The sequence below is a fragment of the Esox lucius genome, chromosome 13, assembly GCF_011004845.1.
Source record: "Esox lucius isolate fEsoLuc1 chromosome 13, fEsoLuc1.pri, whole genome shotgun sequence".
Classification (NCBI taxonomy): Eukaryota; Metazoa; Chordata; class Actinopteri; order Esociformes; family Esocidae; genus Esox; species Esox lucius.
The window spans coordinates 11743309-11764099 of NC_047581.1; the positions used below are offsets into that span (position 1 = coordinate 11743309).

General features: G+C 40.7%; 2 protein-coding genes across 10 annotated transcripts in view; both read left to right on the forward strand.

The window, feature by feature from the left end:
• The window catches only part of hsd17b3 (hydroxysteroid (17-beta) dehydrogenase 3), a 29052-nt gene extending 18538 nt beyond the window's left edge, over positions 1 to 10514 (forward strand). For 2 of the 5 annotated variants that reach the window (NM_001310922.1, XM_034296184.1), the window contains 9 exon segments: positions 1261 to 1336; positions 1441 to 1548; positions 1709 to 1776; positions 2001 to 2045; positions 2139 to 2173; positions 2364 to 2445; positions 2609 to 2674; positions 3165 to 3314; positions 4740 to 5127. In NM_001310922.1, the coding sequence (NP_001297851.1) occupies positions 1261 to 1336; positions 1441 to 1548; positions 1709 to 1776; positions 2001 to 2045; positions 2139 to 2173; positions 2364 to 2445; positions 2609 to 2674; positions 3165 to 3314; positions 4740 to 4835 (726 nt within the window). In that variant the 3' untranslated portion in view covers positions 4836 to 5127. 5 annotated transcript variants of the gene reach the window in all.
• A 982-nt stretch (positions 10515 to 11496) lies between these two features.
• Positions 11497 to 20520, forward strand: LOC105014103. 5 transcript variants are annotated; one of them, XM_034296245.1, is made up of 14 exons: positions 11497 to 12164; positions 12240 to 12332; positions 12644 to 12748; positions 12883 to 12993; positions 13446 to 13550; positions 14310 to 14420; positions 14887 to 14991; positions 15710 to 15814; positions 16433 to 16537; positions 16649 to 16855; positions 17106 to 17588; positions 18004 to 18288; positions 18901 to 19049; positions 19278 to 20520. In XM_034296245.1, exons 2-14 carry the CDS (start codon positions 12279 to 12281, stop codon positions 19321 to 19323), a joined length of 1971 nt encoding a protein of 656 aa, XP_034152136.1. In that variant the 5' UTR covers positions 11497 to 12164; positions 12240 to 12278; the 3' UTR covers positions 19324 to 20520. The 5 variants fall into 5 exon arrangements, with proteins under 5 accessions (XP_034152136.1, XP_028980675.2, XP_034152135.1 ...); XM_029124842.2 differs by having other exon boundaries at positions 11497 to 11853; positions 12084 to 12332; XM_034296244.1 differs by having other exon boundaries at positions 11497 to 12332.
• Positions 20521 to 20791: the final 271 nt, after the last annotated feature.

The window sequence follows — 20791 nt, forward strand, 5'->3', positions numbered from 1 at the left end:
GGTTCCATCAAACCTCTGTATTTATCCATAATTCCTGTGGTTCTATCAAACCTCTGTATTCATCCATAACTCCTGTGGTTCTATCAAACCTCTGTATTCATCCATAACTCCTGTGGTTCTATCAAAGCACTGTATTCATCCATAACTCCTGTGGTTCTATCAAGCATCTGTATTCTTCCATAACGTCTGTGGTTCTATCAAACATCTTTATTCATCCATAACTCCTGTTGTTCTATCAAATCTCTGTATTCATCCACAACTCCTGTGGTTCCATCAAACCTCTGTATTTATCCAGAATTCCTGTGGTTCCATCAAACCTCTGTATTTATCCATATTTCCTGTGGTTCTATCAAATCTCTGTATTCATCCATAACTCCTGTGGTTCTATCAAACCTCTGTATTCATCCATAACTCCTGTGGTTCTATCAAGGCTCTGTATTCATCCATAACTCCTGTGGTTCTATCAAGCCTCTGTACTCATCCATAACTCCTGTGGTTCTATCAAACCTCTGTATTCATCCATAACTCCTATGGTTCTATCAAGCCTCTGTATTCATCCATAACTCCTATGGTTCTATCAAGCCTCTGTATTCATCCATAACTCCTATGGTTCTATCAAAGCACTGTATTCATCCATAACTCCTATGGTTCTATCAAACCTCTGTATTCATCCATAACTCCTGTGGTTCTATCAAATCACTGTATTCATCCATAAATTCTGTGGTTCTATCAAGCCTCTGTATTCATCCATAACTCCTGTGGTTCTATCAAGCCTCTGTATTCATCCATAACGTCTATGGTTCTATCAAACCACTCTATGATTCACCACTTCCTGTGGAGAACAGGGCTGGTTGTCACACTTTTAAGCTGCTGTGTGGATTTTATAGCACTGATATACAGTATCTAACAAGAATCTTTTAAATACTAGGAGAAACAGCAATGTGTTGGGTTGGTATCAGGACTGTAATTCTGCTGACATTGATTCAGCTTTGATCTAACTTAATACCATTTTCTGGAGGTCTACAAATTGAGTAGGAAATCAACACATGCAGAACTTGATGAGCACAGACATGTATTTTGGCCTGGTAGCCTTCATTATATTCTGAGGATTTTTGACAACAACAAACCTTTAAAATGATTATACAAAAATTGTTAGATTGGGATTAATAAGAACTTATTAACAGACATATTGTGACCATATCTGATCTCCAATATCACACTTCTATCACAAATCTATATGATTCTATTCAACCTGCACAGCTAGCAGGACGTGGGCTGAACATTGTGATCCTGAGCAGAACCAAGGACAAACTGGACCAGGTGGCACTGGAGATAGGTGGCCTGAACAATTGTCTTTTCTTCTTCTTTGAGGTTTGCGGTTTAAATTTAAGTCCTACAGGATCAATGCATCTCTTAAACTCCATGTCGGCTCTTTTACAGGACAAACCACAGGCCAGAAAGTGAAAGTGATCGTTGCAGATTTCACTGAAGATGACGAGTACGAACAAATTCAGGAGGAGCTGAAAGGCCTAAACATTGGTGTATTAGGTATATACAGCTTAAGATGAGCCTGGTGTCATTCAGTCTTAGCGGAACTGGTAGAACATCTGAGTATTGTTTAGATAACCGGGAGTGATATTAATCTACTGATGTCATTGAATGCTACCGAGAAGCATTAACCAATCGTCATCTTATTCAATACATGCAGTGAATAATGTTGGGATTCTGCCCAGTCATATTCCCAGCAAGTTCCTACAAATCAGGAATCTGACCCAGGTGAGACACTCCTGGTCTACCTTCCGGCCTGTCCTACCCCCCTCACCCGTCCACACACCTCACGTGTTCCTCAGCCTCTCCTCAAACCTCACCTTCATCCTGTGCTCTTCGCAATGTCATAAAATGGTCAATGCAGGAATACGGCAGTTATGGCTTCGATGTAACCTGACGGGAGACAAACGAGAAAAACACATAACTATTCTTTTGTTTTGTTTTCCTTTCAGAGAATTACTGAAGTGATCAACTGCAATGTGAAAGCCTTGGTGAAGGTGGGCAGACGACCTGCTGATATGAAAGCCCATTAGTGGAGATTAAGCTTGTGTCTCGTTGTTTCTGACAAGCCTTTATCCTTTATTCCACAGATGAGCCAAATAGTTCTGCCAGGGATGGAGAAGAGGTGTGGTTGAAGAGAGCTTTTTTCCCCCTCATGGTCACACCCATTAGTTAAATGACGCGGTCAGAAATCCACGTCTTGTTCTCTTTAAACTGAAATCGATCGACTCCTCCATGTTAAATGCTGGATAAACACACGTTATTGATGAAACTTGATGAAAGGAGGAGAACCTGACTGTGTAATGCCTCAACAGAGGGAAAGGAGTGATCGTGAACATCTCTTCTGGTGTAGCCTGTGTTCCCTCCCCCATGTACACCATGTACTGCGCATCAAAGGCTTGTACAGATCTGCTATCTTTTTCACTTTGAAATCGTTTCACTTAGCTTCATATAAGTACAGCACGATCTTGTCAGTTGTACCAGATCTTTCTGGAATTAAGAGTTTATCTAAAAAATAGCAAAGGGATTTCAATATATCTGTCTTGCTGTGTTCATACAGGTTTTTGTGGAGAGGTTCTCTCAAGGTCTGCAGGCTGAATATAAAGAAAAAGGAATCGTGATACAGGTGCATTAACTTATTTTATGTTTATATACATTCATGGGGAGTGCACTCAAATTATTTGTGCATTTACTGACTGAATATTAAAAGAATAGTTTAGTTTGTGTTTGTGGTCTTGTATTAGAGGGATCAATCCTGTGTAAATTCTGGAGGTGAATTGATAGTGATGACTAATTCACAGCTAATTTAAATGTAAAGGGAAATATAAATGGCATCTTTCAATTGTTAAAAATGAAAGTACAAAGCTTTTGCACACCTGCAAATCGACCGGTGCATCAGAGAAGACCAAAGGTTGAACAAGTGTTGAGCTCCCGCATACTGTCCTAATAACTTGCAATATCAAAAAACCATAATGAGAACAACGTTTCGGTCTGATCTTTCAATTGTGTAATTGGAAGCTAAACTCACTTCCTGTCTTGACTAGATGGAGCTTAGATCCTTTTTATCCCTTCTCTACCTGTCTGCTTCACTCTCTCTACCTGTCTCTGTGTCCCAGACAGTGGCTCCGTTCGGGGTGTCCACCCCCATGACGGGCTACCTGAAGCCCAACCTGGTTACCATGACAGCGGAGGACTTTGTCAGGACGTCCCTGAAGTACCTGAAAGCAGGAGACAAGACCTATGGCAGCATCTGCCACACAATAATGGTAAAATATGTCATAACATCAAAAGATGGACAGTGCATGCACTCAGAAGTGTATTTGGTGTAACGGTGATGTTTGTGATAGACAACATATAGTGACAGAATACACAAACTCTACTTAATGATGGCATTTCATTACATACAAATAGGTACTGGGCTTATAGAATTGTGCCCCAAAATATATGCACTATTGCAATTTATTCAAAAACCTTATCTCATAAAATAAATAGAAATTGATCAAAGGTCTCTGAAATAACATATTTAACAGATAATATTACAGAACCTTTGTTTCTGTTTCAGAATTGAATATATCCTTTCAAATCAGAAATAAACAGAAATTACATTGACCAAGTTATTGACACACTGGACTCAGCACCTGCTATCAAACGCTTCCTACAGCCTTCGATGAGCTTCCTGTACCTCTGTGCTGACAGTTTGGAATTGCGCTTCATTTCTGTATGTCTGGGGTAAATGTCCTGCTGGAAGACCCATGGTCTTTAACGGAGACCCAGCCTTCTGACATTGGGTTTGACATTGTGCTCCAAAATGCCTTGGTATTCTCCTGTTCTCACAATGCCATTTGAGACACGGCAAAGCCATGCAAAACCTACTCCATATTTGACCGTGGGGCAGCTGTTCTTGTCTTTGAAGTCTTCATTTAGTTTTCGGATGTGGTGTGCTTTACCAAGAAGCTCTTATTTGGTCCCAGCTGTCCACATGAGATTCTCCCTGAAGGATTGTAGCATGTTCAGGTGTGTTTTGGAAAATTGTAGTTTGGCTTAGGTCTCTCTCTCAACATTTGGTCTCATACCGTTGGTGCCTTACCATAGTTGGAGATGGATGGTTTAAGTTGAATCAGCTTGAATCTGAGTGGGAGTTGATTGAGGTACTTTCTCCACCATTCGAACAAACCTTTGCTACAATCTTCCATTAGATTTTCTTTTCCCGCCACATCCTGGGGGGTTGGCTATAGTGGTATGGGACTAGTGGTATGGCTCAGCCATCTTTAGGTGTTGCAGCCAACTGGTCAGAAAGTTAATGATCCAGAAAGTTGGTCTTGTTGTAGTTCTGGATGGTATTGAGTGCAGAGCTAAAGTTCACCAACGGTATCCTTGCGTTGGTTTTCAGGATGCCGAGGTGTTGAAGGATGTTGTGACGGCCCATGTTGATAGTTTTGTCCAGAGATGTGCGTTCTGCAGAGTAAGAGCACCAGGTTAAAGGAGGCATCTTTGATGGGTTTGAGATTAAACAGGCCAAACGTTTTCCAGGTTGCAGATGTTAGAAACAAATAATGTATTTATAAATGATGAGAAGGAGGATTATTTGCAGTAGGCTCATTTCATTTTGTATTACGTATCTTACCTCTCTCTGTTTGTCTGTGTATGTGCTTGTGCGTGCGTGTGCGTGCGTGTGTATGTTTTCTCTACAGGGATGGATATTACAGTCTGTTCCTCTGCAGATCATCCACAGTGAGAGAATGCAGGACTGTCTCCGGGAGTATGTAAATAAAAGAGTGGGGTCATAGACCATAGGTGTTGCCATAGACCATCCCCTGCAAAACATTCTGTTAGACACATCGCCATAATGTCTGCATATCTGTTAATAATATAATACCTTTTAATAAGTAACTATTTGTACAAGAGGATATTTGAACTTTGTTTACAGGAGCTGTTGGAGACAAATCTGAGAAAATGTATCACATTCTGATAATATTTGTGCAAAATTGGAATGATATCTGTCAAACTTTTAGAACTGTACGTCTGTTTTGAATCAAATGGCTGATGAGCTACTTTATGTATTTAATAAAAGGTCAACTGATATCATGTTATATTTACAATACAGAAGATACACCATTTGACCAAGTATAGTCATTAACCTCATGGAAGGAGATATCGTGACAATATGAAATGATTCGTAGCAGGTTAGCCCGTAGGACAGTTTGTGGTGGTTGTTTATGACATTTAACAGAGTACTGGATGAAGGTGAGAGGAGAGGAGAAGGGAGTGTGATGAACAGGTGAGGAGTCAGGTTTGTTTGTTTTGCTTACCAGCCTGGTCAGTATGTTGGTGGGTTGGTTGTACACTTGGTAGGTGGGGTTCATGTCAACGGTTAATACCCCATTTTAAATATATGAATCCCACTTATGATACCATTTATGTCCTGACAAAGTTTCTAGGAGTTGAACTAAGGTTGCTATTTGTTACCACCAAAGTCTGCCCTTGTTTTGCGTTACTGTTCAAGATAAAGAGACAAGAATAAAAGAAAGACAAGAAAGAGCGACAGAAAGAGGGATGAGGAGGCTAAAACTCTCTCACTATTAATCTAACAGGGTGACAGACACATACACATCCTTTAAAAGTAGATAGGCAAAGACATTGCTACACACAGATCACAACCTAGCATTTGTTATCTCAGTAATGGCCAATGTTATGAGAGAACTTGTAATAAACATTTAAAAGACTTTCATGTGCCAACATGTTATTAGTTTTTTTATTTTAATTTTATTTAACCTTCATTTAAACAGCCAAGCTGAGAACAAGCTCTCTTTTACAAGGTCTCTTTAAAATAATACAAAGAAAATAACATCTATGTCACCATCTAGTGGGAGATTATGGTAATCACAAGCAGTAAATTGGCATAATGTGTCGTCCGTTATGTGTTATGAGCACTGATTGAATTGAGCAATAGAGTCGGAACATGGATTGCTTCTGCCCCTTAAAGAGTCTAGAGAGGACAGGGATAGAAGGTAGGAGGTTAAAGTGTAGTGACCAAATAGAACCACAGATATAAACTGTCCTATAAAGAAAAAAAAGTAAAAAACCCTTGTTTCTCTAACTTTTGATATTGATCTCAATGTTCTAACCACTGGGGCAAAGCCAGAGGGTAGCGATTATGCAATTTAGAAATTAAGCTCAGCATAATCTTAACCATAACCTTGTTCTCCTAACCTGCCACATCTGTTCTCCAAATCTGCAAAATTTGCCCTTTTCACAATAAAAATATACTCCAGCAAAATCCCTGTTTACCCACTTTTTCCAGAATATTATTTCCTATATGGATGGCCGCGTTCCATTAAATAGATCAAACATTTGTATTGCTGGTCAGCAATTGACTCTGAAAAGTATTTTCCTCTTAATTATGCCAACTCTGGATTGAGCCAAATATCAGATTTTGCTTAATATCGAAGGACAAAACCTTAGAAGTTTTATTTAACAATTGAATAATACTGGCAAAATATGTTTTACACAAATCCCACCATGTTTAGGATAATTTTTTAATGAAATATCACTTTACTTGCAGTCATTGAAATTGTTAAAATCTAAGAATCCCCGGAATTTATACAACCATTTATCAAACTTGAAATTTGACTCCTTAAGGAAAGAAAGTAACATTGATTAAATTACTTGTTTTTATATTGTTCTATTATATTTTATGTTATTATTACAAATGTTATGTATCTAAATTGTATTAGCTCAGACCTAAGTGGCATATGTTATGGAAAATACAAGGCCTTTGTAATATTTTGTATATCGCAATAAAAATATTTTAAGACTCTAGGTCACAAGGGTTGGGCGTGGTGAACTTGCAAACAGTGAGACATTGGAGGCTTGTGACAGCGCCACCATGAGGCCGACTTGCATACCACTGCACCTGAAGTTGCGGCTCTGGGCCCTTTACTACCATAAACCTTTGAGACATTTAAACTCACGAGAAGAATGATAAGAATTATGAGCTGGAACAAACACAATTTTCCCCAGTGAACTGCTGAAACCCTAATAATCTGCTGTTTCCTATTTCTCAAGAAGAAGTCAAAAATATTCACACAATATACACTCACCTAAAGGATTATTAGGAACACCATACTAATACTGTGTTTGACCCCCTTTCGCCTTCAGAACTGCCTTAATTATACGTGGTATTGATTCAACAAGGTGCTGAAAGCATTCTTTAGAAATGTTGGCCCATATTGATAGGATAGCATCTTGCAGTTGATGGAGATCTGTGGGATGCACATTCAGGGCACGAAGCTCCCGTTCCACCACATCCCAAAGATGCTCTGTTGGTTGAGATATGGTGACTGTGGGGGCCATTTCAGTAAAGTGAACTCATTGTCATGTTCAAGAAACCAATTTCAAATGATTCGAGCTTTGTGACATGGTGCATTATCCTGCTGGAAGTAGCCATCAGAGGATGGGTACATGGTGGTCATAAAGGGATGGACATGGTCAGAAACAATGCTCAGGTAGGCCTTGGCATTTAAACGATGCCCAATTGGCACTAAGGGACCTAAAGTGTGCCAAGAAAACATTAGATAATTGCATGAATGAGAAATTGAACAGGTGTTCCTAATAATCCTTTAGGTGAGTGTAGTGTCTTAGAATGTATAGCTATCGACATATTCTAAGTCTAACTCAGATCCATGGTGAGACTGTCAACAGGACTGAAGAGCGTGCATTTTGTTTTACTGGAGTCAAGCAGTTGTTGCAGATCAAGAGAAGCATTGTACTTTATTTAAGCGACTGTATGTTGAAAAGTGGTCAGCACAGAATTTCATGTCAGAAGACCAAATGTCTACAGAGTAGTGTTGCCTGTTTAGAGACGAAAGAGAGTCACTAGCAGCAGTGCAACATTATTGGTGTAGTTAGAGAATAAAGTTGGTACAAGAATCAAACCTTGAGAATCACCCATTGAAACAGCCAGTAGTCCAGACAGAAGGCCCTCATATTTAAATTGTACATGGTCATGTTTTTGAGAACCCGTGGTCATTGAGCCTATTGATTAGAATGAGATGATTAACAGAGTCAAAGTTGCAGCTATGTAGATAAAAAAGAGCTGCACATTATTACTCGTTTTCTATAGAAGATTTGATTTCATTCAAGGCCAATATCGGTGTTGCTGGGATATACCCACGGCCTGCACTGAAGCCTGAAGGGACTGCAGAGAGAAAACGGTAGAACTCAAAATGGCGAGTTATCGGTTTATTTACAGCTTCATTCCAGATTTTGCAAGTGGCTGATCTATAGCCTATCGGAGATGATCCGATTACACAGATGTGTATATTTCATGCTGTCTGGCTAAAAAAGAGTAGAACCAAAATGTCACTTGATTGATGGACATTAAGTCGCTCTTTTTAGTTTGGAAACCGAATCGTATGCGTGAAAGAAGCCGTTAATTTGGCTCCTTAATTTCCCTAATTATTAAGCTCAAATAACGATTGGGTTGAAAACCGTGTATATTGTAGGCATATCCGCACTGCAGAATCAATCACGTGGAGAATTCATTTCCAGAAGGATAACGTCGGTAAAAGAAAACAGCAGGCTATCTAATAATTACATAATATCATCTATTTTAATGTGCGTGTCATGCCCTTTTCCGCCTTTTTCATAGTGTTTAAGTTATTTTTAAGCATTTAAACCGAAGAGCTGTTCGGCTGCCAAATAAAACGGTCCTTTGAGGTGAAAAGAGCCAGCTCACCAAAAAGCCTCGGAATGCGCGTCACTACTGTTGGTGTGGGTAGTCCTTGTGTAAGAAACCATCAAGGGAAGCCGATTTGGATCTGACTCCACACCAGTGAAATCACATCATAGTCAAAACGTCATTGGCAAAATATACAACTCAGTAATAACGTAGGTGTGTTGTTCTCTTTGGTGGCTGCTGCAGGTTATAAGATTAGAAGTGCAGACGTCGCGTGTCATCATAAGAATTCCACTGCTCAGAACGACACTACATGTCATTTTGTGCATTTGACAATAAGAAGACTTTGACTTGATGATTTGTGTTAAAATGATGCTGGAGTAGTGAAGTCAGGTCTTTTTTCTCTTTCCGATTTGTGGTTTTGTGAAAGAATAATGGCATAGGTAGGTTGTATTATGTGTATGTTATGAATAACAGCCTACAGAGGTTGTAACATGTGCAGATTATGAATAATGGTTTGGTTTATAGAGTTTGTATTAGGCTATGTATAGGCTATAAATATTACCTATGTATAGTCCTTTACAGGCCTAATGTATAGCATATGGCCTATGAAATATGGATTGGTTCCCGACTTGGCTTCCCCTTGACTTGTCCTTGATGCGTTTATTAAACCCCTTGCTACTGTGGAAGTCACCCTCCAAGTTTCATCAGCAACTCCCCCGAGCAAGTGCGTCAGGGCAGTGGGTTTGGTGCCGAGCAGGTACTTGAGATGCTAATCAAAACTGCATTTGATTATGACTGGGATTCCCAGTGCTTAGGGGCTGTCAATTTGTATTATATATATCAACTTAGTTTTTATTGTTAAACCTTAGTGTACGGAATTCTGGTCAACATTGGTAGTTTATAAATAAAATAGACTTTGAGTTTTGCACTATTGCTTGTGTAAAGGACCTTTGTGTACAGTAAACACATAGAAACAGCCGTCTCTCGCCATTGCTTACCATCACTTTTTCCCCCAAACTAATGGCCATTTTCCACTGCATGGTACCGGGTCAACTATTCGCCTATAGCCTCGACTTTAGTCGCTTCATGGGGGAAAGGTCTTTACTGTGTTTAAACACCGCCGTGTCCGTAGACGGCGCTGTAGCAAATGTGAATTGCACGTAAGGCAAGACTATCACCATTTTTGCAAGCTAGGAATACCACATTCTAGTAATGTGAAAACATTTTAGTGACTTGGTTCTTTAAGTCTCGTTCAGGAAAAGGAACAAGTCTTTTTCAAAGGGTGTAAGGTATAAGCTATATGCTCTGAATTGGACAATACAACATGTGTATTATGACATTGTTTTACTACAATTTGATGAACTCCCAAAACAAACGAAGATCAACATTTTTATTGTTGAGTTCTGTTCTGCGTTATTAAAAATAACTAAGTGTTGTTAAGTTACTGAGTAAGAACGTAAGTTCTGTTTTGTATTTAACAATGACCGTTTGCAATATTCTATTAACATTTGAATTCTTTAGTTAAGTTACTGGTAGCTGAACGCAAGTTCTAAACCATTGGCAGGAAAACAAGTTATAGAAACTGAGCTTGAAAAAAACAGTGTTGGCCTGAGATGAAATACCTACAGTATTCCCTTGTTTTCCTTCGTGTGTCCACAAGTTTGGTTGCTTACTATTTTTTGTTTCTTCGTTTCTATATTTAGGACTGAATAATTAACTGTCTGTCTTTACTTTCAGAACATTTGGAGAAGATCAAGCGGCTGACTGAATAGAAGGTCGAGCTGAGGGCACAGCTGGCTCTACAATCAGGTAAAAACAAGACTAGTTACGCTTGCATCTTGTCTTCATGAAACTGCATTTGTCTGAATGTGTGTCCTTTACTAAAATGCAATACTGTACAGCCTTTCAGAAATTACATGTATATGGCAGTTTTGTTTATTTCACTATTAAGCTATTGACTTTTTAGCTTCTGATAAACGTCTGACTGAAGAGAATGTCAAGCCGAGGGAACAGCTGGCTCTACAATCAGGTAAAACAAGACTATAGTTGCACTAGCATGTTGTCTTCATGAAACATTTCATTTGTGTTGTATGTCATGCAATTCTCAAAATCATGTCAGACCACTGAGGTACAATATCTGATTACTGTATTACAGGAGCCATAAGGAAGAATCCTTCCAACTGGATGCCACTGACGAGGCTGTCCAGAACCAGGTCCCCAGGTACCAGAAAGGGGCAGCTGACCGTGCAAGTGGGAGAAAACGTTGAGGCGGTACAAGTGACCTGCCGTGAATATGAATGACATCTACTGCACAACCAATATTGCTGCTAATCTAAAGTACTCTTTTTTTTTTTAACTGCTGCTATGTACAGTTATGTATATGATTGCATTATCCTCTTAATATTTAAAGCTGTGTGTGAATGTTCTTAATTCTGACTGTAGTTGTAGTGTGCTATGCCACCATTCATAAACATATTGCACTGATGTATCTATAATATTCAACATCTATTGATTGCTGCTAGGTCACACCTATGTTATTAATGCCATTCGCCCTTGTTTATTTTGTATTGTATTATGTTTGTACTTTTTCACATTCAAATACTGTAATTTTATTATATCTGATGCTAGACACGTTTTCTTGCACTATTTTATTTAAAAAATAATAATATTTGAATTCGTTTGCACATGTTTTTTTTGTATGCTTGCTGTATAATGCATGTTTTTTTGTATGCATCTTGCACTATTTGAAATTAATTATTTCGATTTTATTCAGTTGGTTGTCATTTGTTATATGACCAAATTATTGTAAATGATTATTATAAATAAAACCTAACATTGGGTCGTGAGTCATCCCGCTGGGTTTACTGCATAAAAGCGTCGAGCAGCAGATCAGGGTATTGTTGGAAGGCATTGTAATGAAAGCGGCCCGACTGTAACGCGGCTAACGCTGGCCGGACGCTTCGCAGAAACGCTCGGCGGCCGCAGCGGCAGAAAGCTAGTGGGCCGCGGGTGGGCCATTTGCGTGTTGCGTGCTGGGAACTGGCTTCGTGAAACCATAAACAATGCTAGATATTTATCAACAGGAGCTGTCGGTGGAATATATATAACTTGTATGTGCTGCACTGGTTGGTACCATCCCTTTCGTTTAATATTAAATAGGTATGACTGACTAGCTTTGCTAACATTAGCATATCGGATTTAGCAAGTCATGCTAGCTTTCGTCACTATGTTAAAATGGATAATTGGAGAAATAAACTCGTTTTTTTTTTTACATGTTACGTCTTTAATCATGAAATAATTTCAATATTATCTTCATTACTTATAGATTCATTGTTTAAGATTTTTGTCATTTCAGTTTGTGTTAGGCAATGGCCGTAATGGTCCTAAAGATGGCACCACAGCGCTGTTTGAAGTAATCCCTATATAAACAAACATGGTAAGTGAAAACAGACACTCCTCTATGGATGTGACGTCACAATAACGTTCTGACAAACGTCATGCTACTCCAAAGAAATTCTAGTGCACAGACAGTCTGTCATCAGAAAGCAACATGAATTCAAACCAAGCGACACCAAGAAATGATTTAAGACACCACCGTTATTTGGTATATTTCAAGAAATTTATTTTAATAAGTTTAATAAGCAATGTAATATTGAAATGTTTTCTGTTTGGTTCATAGTCTAAATGTGAGTTCTGACCACAATACATCGGAGCCTCCCAGGCCGGTGGGTCGTCTCCAATCATAGTCATAGAGGCACACCATAACCATCTTTTGTATTAACCAAACCCTCCCCATATCTTATGGGGAGGCTCCGATGTATTGTGGTATTGAATACAAATTACTCGACATACTTACCAATAGCAGTATATTGTTTTATGTTGTCCCTAACTACATGTCCTGTCTGTCTCCGTTAGTCTGGAAGGATGCCTCCAATTGAAAGGAAACCCCCTGCTGAGATCTATGATTCCACAGACTCTGAGGACATCCCTTTCAACTCCTCCCCTGACTCTGACACTTTGGTAAGATCAGATCTGAAGCAGGTGGACAATCTGTCGATCCACTTCGATGATTCTGACATTCTGGAGTGTCCTTTATGCTCACTAATGGTAGTATATTAAATGGTGTCCTTGAGTACAAGCCTTTGTCTCCTCAGTGTGGAAGGGCGACACGGGTGATGGTGAGACCCTGTAGGGTGACCAGTCCCTCTAGAGACTCTGCAGGCTCCACCTGTTCTGAGGATAACTTCCTTCATCTTGACCCTGAGGTAAGAGAGTTAGTTGCACCTTAATTCTTGTCTTTGTTGTTACACCAATGTGAGGTGAAGGATCTCTGATGTACATTACCATACAAGGGTGAAAAAATAATAATCCTATTATTTATTACTTTCTCTCTCTCAAGACACTCTCTCTCTTTCTCTGTCTGTCACGTTTGACTCTGGCAAACACACGCTGAGATTTCACCACACACGCAAACACAAATCAACCCTCCAACACCAAAGCCTCCACATGAAGTTGCTAGAGTGCAAGAGGCAAGGCCACCATATTGGATTACTAAACCTGCAAACCCATAGACACCAGATAGATCCATCTGCTGATTTAACCAAATCATTTCTGGTGTTGTGGGAGCTTCAATACGAACCAAGACTCACTACCTATATACTCACAAATGGCAGTATATTCTATGTAGTCCCTAATTAATAGCCTTCTGTGTCCTTAGTCTGGAAGGAGGCCTCAGTTGGAAAGGAAACCCCCTGCTGAGATCTATGATTCCACAGACTCTGTGGACATCCCTTTCAACTCCTCCCCTGACTCTGACACTTTGGTAAGATCAGATCTGAAGCAGGTGGACAATCTGTCGATCCACTTCGATGATTGTGACATTCTGGTGTGTTCTGTACCATGTATTAATGTAACTGTCTGACTGAACGTGTAGAGTAGGGCTGTAATGGTAAACGTATTCGTAGCCATATGGCACAGGGGGCTATTTTCAGTTGACAAATCAGCGGCAATCACCCCAGTATCCCTGGAATAACAAGAAACACAAAGAAACAACACAACTTGGTTTCGCCAATATATTCAAGCAGACCCTTAGCATCAGTCTAATCAGGATGGATAAATTACGAGAGCAATGTATAAGGTTATAGGTGTGGATATGCATCCATAGGCTACTCTGTGGTTGAGAAGACCAGGTAATCGAGCCATGTTACAAATGTCAATACGTTTTGACACTGTACTGAACCGTGACCCTCAAAAAGAGATACGTACTGTGGGCTTGGCAGACCATTGGACCCCAACTGGAGAGTGGACAGGGGACCAGCCCTCTGACCTATAGAGTGATGATGCTGACTCCCCCAACCCTCTGTATGAGCATGCAGCTGTATTTGGTGTCATAGTTGATGTATCTCTTCTTTATATATAGTGTTGGTCAATGGTGAAATTAAGATTGATCCATCTTTCAATTTGACCAAACCATCCCCTGATATTATGGAAGCTTGAATACAAATGAAGACTCCCTATCTACATATTAACCAATGGTAGTATATTAAATGGTGTCCTTGAGTACAAGCCTTTGTCTCCTCAGTGTGGAAGGGTGACACGGGTGATGGTGAGACCCTGTAGGGTGACCAGTCCCTCTACAGACTCTGCAGGCTCCACCTGCTCTGAGGATGACTTCCTTCATCTTGACCCTGAGGTAAGAGAGTTAGTTGCACCTTAATTCTTGTCTTTGTTGTTACACCAATGTGAAGTGATGGATCTCTGATGTACATTACAATATGATGGTGAAAAAATTGTCCAGAACATTTATCCTTTTATATATTGCATTCTCATTCTCTCAGCCTCTCTCTCTGTCTCTCAGACACTTTCTCTCTTTGTCACTTTTGACAAACACGCAGAGATTTCACCACACACGCAAACACAAATCAACCCTCCAACACCAAAGCCTCCACATGAAGTTGCTAGAGTGCAAGGGGCAAGGCCACCATATTGGATTACTAAACCTGCAAACCCATAGACACCAGATAGATCCATCTGTTGATTTAACCAAATCATTTCTGGTGTTGTGGGAGCTTCAATACGAACCAAGACTCACTACCTATATACTCACAAATGGCAGTATATTTTGTAGTGTCCCTAATTCCTTCTGTCTGTCTCCTTAGACTGGAATTATGCATCGGAGGAAAGTGATACAGAGGAGGGAAGTCTGTCCCTCCAGGCACCTTAAGGACTTTTCCTGCAGCTACATTATTCACACTGACCCTAATGTAAGAGAGTGGTACCTTCCTCTGTGTCTTTGTCGTGTTACACCAATTTAGGGAAAATTGTTGTCCGACAGCATTGAGAACAATGATCTCTGACATGGAAGGGAATAAGTCAATGTATTTGTATTTTGCTTTTAGCAACTTAAAAATGATATGATATATTATATTGAGGTATTTGTCCACCAAAGCACATTCAAAACTGTTCTGGTTCTTGTCATGCCGCTCACCTAACCAGTAAGGCTATACTGGAATCCTTACAGGCCGGAGGGAGCACACTCTCCGGTCTTCTAACTTGATAGAGTTCACAGGCGCCAATAGCGCCACAAGGTGTTGCTAGTTCAATGAGGTACTCGATTATTATTAACACTCACAAACCCGGATGGTGCTGGCCAGTTCCACTGCCCCCTGTGGAACTCCTGGGTTATGCTAATCCACACCCTGGTCTCACAGTGATGCAGCTAACTGCAACATTCAGGAGCCTTACCTTAGGCAACTTTTAATGGGCTATTAAAACATGTTGTCCCGAACCATGAATTAAAAAAGCCACATTTTCTGTTAGAATATCTCCATTGTCTCTATAGAGACACTAAATAAATAAATCTTTAAATTCAACCAAACCCTCCCCTGATGTTACATGAAGAATCACTAACCCCATACTCGCCAATGGCATTATATTCCATGGTGGTCCTACATCAGTGCTTGGCTCTGTCTCTCTCTTCAGACTGGAAGGATGTATAGGCTGATGGTGAACCTGCATGAGACGACATTGCCCTGCAGTGACTCGGATGACTTTCCTTTTGACTCCGTCCTTCACAGTAACCCTGAGGTAAGACAGTTGTGTCTTCTTCCATATCTTTGTTGTGTTACACAAATCCAAGGGGAATTGTTGTCTGACTGACTGGAAAGGAAATGAATATGAAGCAGGAGGACAATCTGTCAATCCACGTTGTAAGTTGCCGTAGTTCTCGCCGGTCCTGAAATTGGATCTTCAGGCGCTGTTTGATCGGCACCGACTGAAGAGTGTCCATTTGATTTGGCCCTTTTGCCTGTGGCCTCCTATAACATAAACATGTTTCGAGGTGTCTTGTATTGGTCTGCATGACGCCAGTGTAAATCTCCAAACGCTATCAAAGGTGAAATTTGGAAGTGTGGAATGTTGTTTGGTTACAAATTGATAGAATTTGTTAGAAATGTAATAGTAATTTGTCATTTTTTATCACCTCCGGCAACATTTTGATAGGCTACTAAACCATGTCAATAATATTGAAAAGCAAATATTTCAGATGTGATATCTCAGAATTTACTCATAGAAACACAATATGGATCAATGTTTAGATTAAACCAAACCCCCCACTGATGTTATATAAAGACTCACTACCTACATACTCACCAATGGCAGTATATTCTACACGTACATGTACATGTCTTTGCTCTGTCTTCTCAGTCTGGAAGGATGGTTCGGCTGAGGGTGATACAGCGTGAGGAGATATTTCCCTCCACATCCTCTGGTGACAACTGTGTCGACTCCTTCCTTAAATGTGACCCTGTGGTAGGAGAGTTGAACCTTCTTTCATGTCGTTGACACTAGCTACACACTCAACAATGGCAGTATATTACTCTATGGTGTCTCCAAGTTCATGGCCTCTGTCTATCTCTTCAGTCTGGAAGGGTGGAATGGCTGACTTTGAAACCGAATAAGATCTGTCCCTCTACATACTCTGAGGACCACCCCATCAACTCCTTCCCTGGCTGTGAACCTGAAGGAAGAGCAATGGGCTATCTTTCTCCGCTTTGTAATGACATGATAACACCACAGAACGAGGATGAAAATCTGTCGATCCACTCCTTAGACGAGTCAGACTTTCTGGTGAGTTCTATTTTATTTATATAAGTAACTCTGTAAATGAATGTGGAGAGTGGCAAGTGACCAGCCCTCCGACCCAAAGTGTCATGATGGAAAGAATGTCTCTTAGACTCAAAAGGAGATCAAAGAAGCTTTGTTAAAGGACCGTCTACTTGTAGACTTTAACCCTCTTTATATGTCTATATGTGTCTGTAACCCTCCATCGTACCTGCACTTTCAACAGCTATCTGTGTTTGATCCCATGTTTACCCAGACCCACCCTGCCTCGAGCTGCCCGGAGAAGCTGCCCGCTGTCCTCCCCCAGAAGGACGTGGACAAGAAGCCACACCTGATCAACTCCCTGGAAGTGTGCCTGAGGAGGATTCATGAAAACCTGGCCTCCATGGACCTCATCCTGGACCAAAGTCTGAAGGAGTACACTGGAGACAGTCCGGAGAAGAGAGGGGGATGCTTCCAGTGGCTGTTTTGGAGGAAGAAGGAGCGTGTGAATGTCAAAGGGTTGGGACTGGATGCTGTCACAGTGATTAATTCAATACTCAGGGACTGCAGCCAGACAAACGCTGAGCTGGAAAACCTGAAAAATCACATGAGTGACCTAGAAACACTCAACAAGCTCTTCGGTAAATGCTCCAAAAAGTTTGCAAAGCTGAATGATAGAGCACAAGAAATGCAGACCAAAAGAAATGCAGCCCAGCACACACTTGAGTCTGCGAGAAATGTCTTGGTCCAGAGCTCTGTAAGTTACTCCTGAGCCATATATAACAGTTACACCAGCATTCTGAAAGATGCTCTAAGTCAGTTGCATAGCATGATTGTTCCCCGTGTATTGTTAATGGGAAGGTACCATCTGTAGCATAGTGTAGGCCTAGTAGTGTCCTGTTAACGAGTAGCAGAAATGTGTAGCATAGTGTGTTAGTGTTACGTTAATGAAGAGCTAACATATATATATATATATATATATAAGATAATATACCACTGCTAAGGTTTGTGTCCTGGTACTCTGGCATGTGTAGTGCCTAAGAACACGTCTTAGTCATTGTATATTGGCCATATGCCACACCCCCTCGTGCCTCAGTGCTCAGGGTTTAAACCATCTGGTGTAAGACGTTTATAACTATTCGTTGGGTTCTTCTGATCTGTTGACACTACAGAGCCCAGGGAATGTTCCGGTGTCTGGCCAGACTGGCCTCTGTTTGCCTGTCACCTCAGCACCCCCGACTCTGGAGGACACCCTACAGGTTCCGCCCTCTGCCCTGAGGTCTCCCCGGGATATACCCCCTCTTCTTACCCTTCACAGCTACGCTCCTGCCATCGCCTCCAATCCCAATGCAGTGTCCTTCCCACAAGGCCACAAGCCTCACTTGGCCCCTATCACCAACGTGAGCGAAAAAGGCATGAAGCTGCTTCAAGAAATTGCAGCCAGAAATTCCCAACAGGTGGGTTATGGGAAGGTGGGAGGTTTTGTTATGAAGTTGTCCCTGTGCACTGCTCTTGGAACAGTTTAGTTTTTTTCCACTAATCGTTGAGGTTCAAAACGCTGGGGAGAGGCTGATCCTAGATTTGTATATCTTGGGGATCTTTACCCCAGTTGGTTGCCACTTCTTCCTACATTTAGGTTTCATCTTTGAGTGTAGGTTTTTTTGTTTACAAATTCTCCAATTTGGAATTAAGGCTCTGCTTCATTGCAGCAACTCACAGCAGACCTGGGACAGTAAAGTACAGGATTTTCATTCAAACCATCCAATGCAGTTCTGGTTGTTTTCACACTGCTTGTTCAACCAGGAGTTTATACAAGAATCTGTATGCAGCAGAAAGATGTAGAAGACTCTCCGGTTTACCATATTTCATTACGTATCCCTCTTAAATCTGCAAGGCAGTGGCGTTACATCTGCTAACTGCAAGGCTGTGGCGTCACATCTGCTAACTGCATGGCAGTGGCGTTACCTCTGCTAATTGCACGACAGTGGCGTTGGCTCTGCTAACTGCGAGGAAGTGACGTTACCTGTGCTCAGTTGTCAGTGTAAAGTATGTTTCTGTTCTACTTTCAGAAGGAAGAAACCAAGATATCTAACAAAGACACCAAGAGGGCTAAGAAACAAAGGAAAAGAGTGAAGAAGGAGGAAGTCAATGAGAGGCAGCAGGAGGAAGATGTTCATGTGAAGGACATCAAGAACAACAAATCCAGTCTGAGGAAGAGGTGAGGAAACAAACAGAAAACAGAGAAAAACTAAATTCTGTTGAACAGATATGAGAGATGATGAAAGTGGAGAAAAATAGAGCAGGGTTATGTAGGCTAGGATATGAACCTCTGTATGCTGTCACTATTCACATGACCAACCAGGCCACTACTGCAGATCTGATAAAAATGATGAATGTATTTGCTTCCAATGCTCCCATGTAACTGGTGTCTGGTGCTGTTTGACAGGTTCCTTCAGTGGCTGCTGCCCAAGCTGAGATGCAAGAGGAAGTAGTGGACATTGCAAAGACACACCCGGATTATTGACCATTCTGCCTGCTTAACCTAGACTACGATTGCCTGCCCCTTCTGTTACTTCTGCCACGCTGCTGGATTTCCTGTGTGTTTGAACAATCTCTGCCTGTGAAACGGACTCCGATCTTGCCTGCCCCTTCTGTTACCTCTGCCACGCGGCTGTATAACCTGTGTGTTTGGACGCTCTCTGCCTGTGTAATGGACTCTGATCTTGCCTTCAAGAGAAGCACTGTACGTTATTGAAGCTACTGTATGTTGAAATGTGGTCAGTACAGAAATAGTGTCGCCTGTTTGGAGATGAAAGAGTCACCAGCAGCAGTGCAACATTATTGGTGTAGTTAGAGAATGAAGTTGGTACAAGAATCAAACCTTGAGAATCACCCATTGAAACAGCCAGTAGTCCAGACAGAAGGCCCTCATATTTAAATTGTACATGGTCATGTTTTTGAGAACCCGTGGTCATTGAGCCTATTGATTAGAATGAGATGATTAACAGAGTCAGTTGCGGCTATGTAGATAAAAAAGAGCTGCACATTATTACTCGTTTTCTATAGAAGATATTATTTCATTCAGGGCCTTCGGTGTTGCTGGGATATACCCACAGCCTGCTCTGAAGCCTGACGGGACTGCAGAGAGAAAACGGTAGAACTCAAAATGGCGAGTTATCGGTTTATTTACAACTTCATTCCAGATTTTGCAAGTGGCTGATCTATAGCCTACCGGAGATCATCCCATTACACAGATGTGTATATTTCATGCTGTCTGGCTAAAAAAAGAGTACAACCAAAATGTCACTTTGATGGACATCAAGTCGCTCTTTTTAGTTTGGGAACCAAATCTTATGGGTGAAAGAACCCGTTCATTTGGCTCTTTAATTTCCATAATTTCTAAGATCAGATAACGATTGTGTTTAAAACCGTGTATATTGTAGGCCTATATCCACACTGCTGAATCAGTCAATAGCGTGAAGGCATTTCCAGAAGGATAACGTCGGTAAAAGAAAACAGCAGGCTATCTAATAATTAGGACAAATAATGTCATCTATTTTAATGAGCTTGTCATGCCCTTTTCCGCTTTGATTTCATGTCGCTAGCCATGTCATAAGAATTCCACTGCTCAGAACAACACTAGCTACATGTTATTTTGTGCAATTGACAATAAAAATACTTTTACTTGATGATTTGTGTTAAAATTATGATGGAATAGTGAAGGCAGGTCTTTGCTTTCTTTCTGAATTGTGGTTTTGTGAAAGAATAATGGCTTGGATAGGTTATAATACAGTGGATATAAAAAGTCTACACACCCCTGTTAAAATGCCAGGTTTTTGTGATGTACAAGAATGAGACAAAGATAAATCATGTCAGAACTCTAATTTTAAATGTGACCTATAATGTGAACAATTGAAAAACAAACTGAAATCTTCGAGGAGGAAAAATGAAAAATAAAAA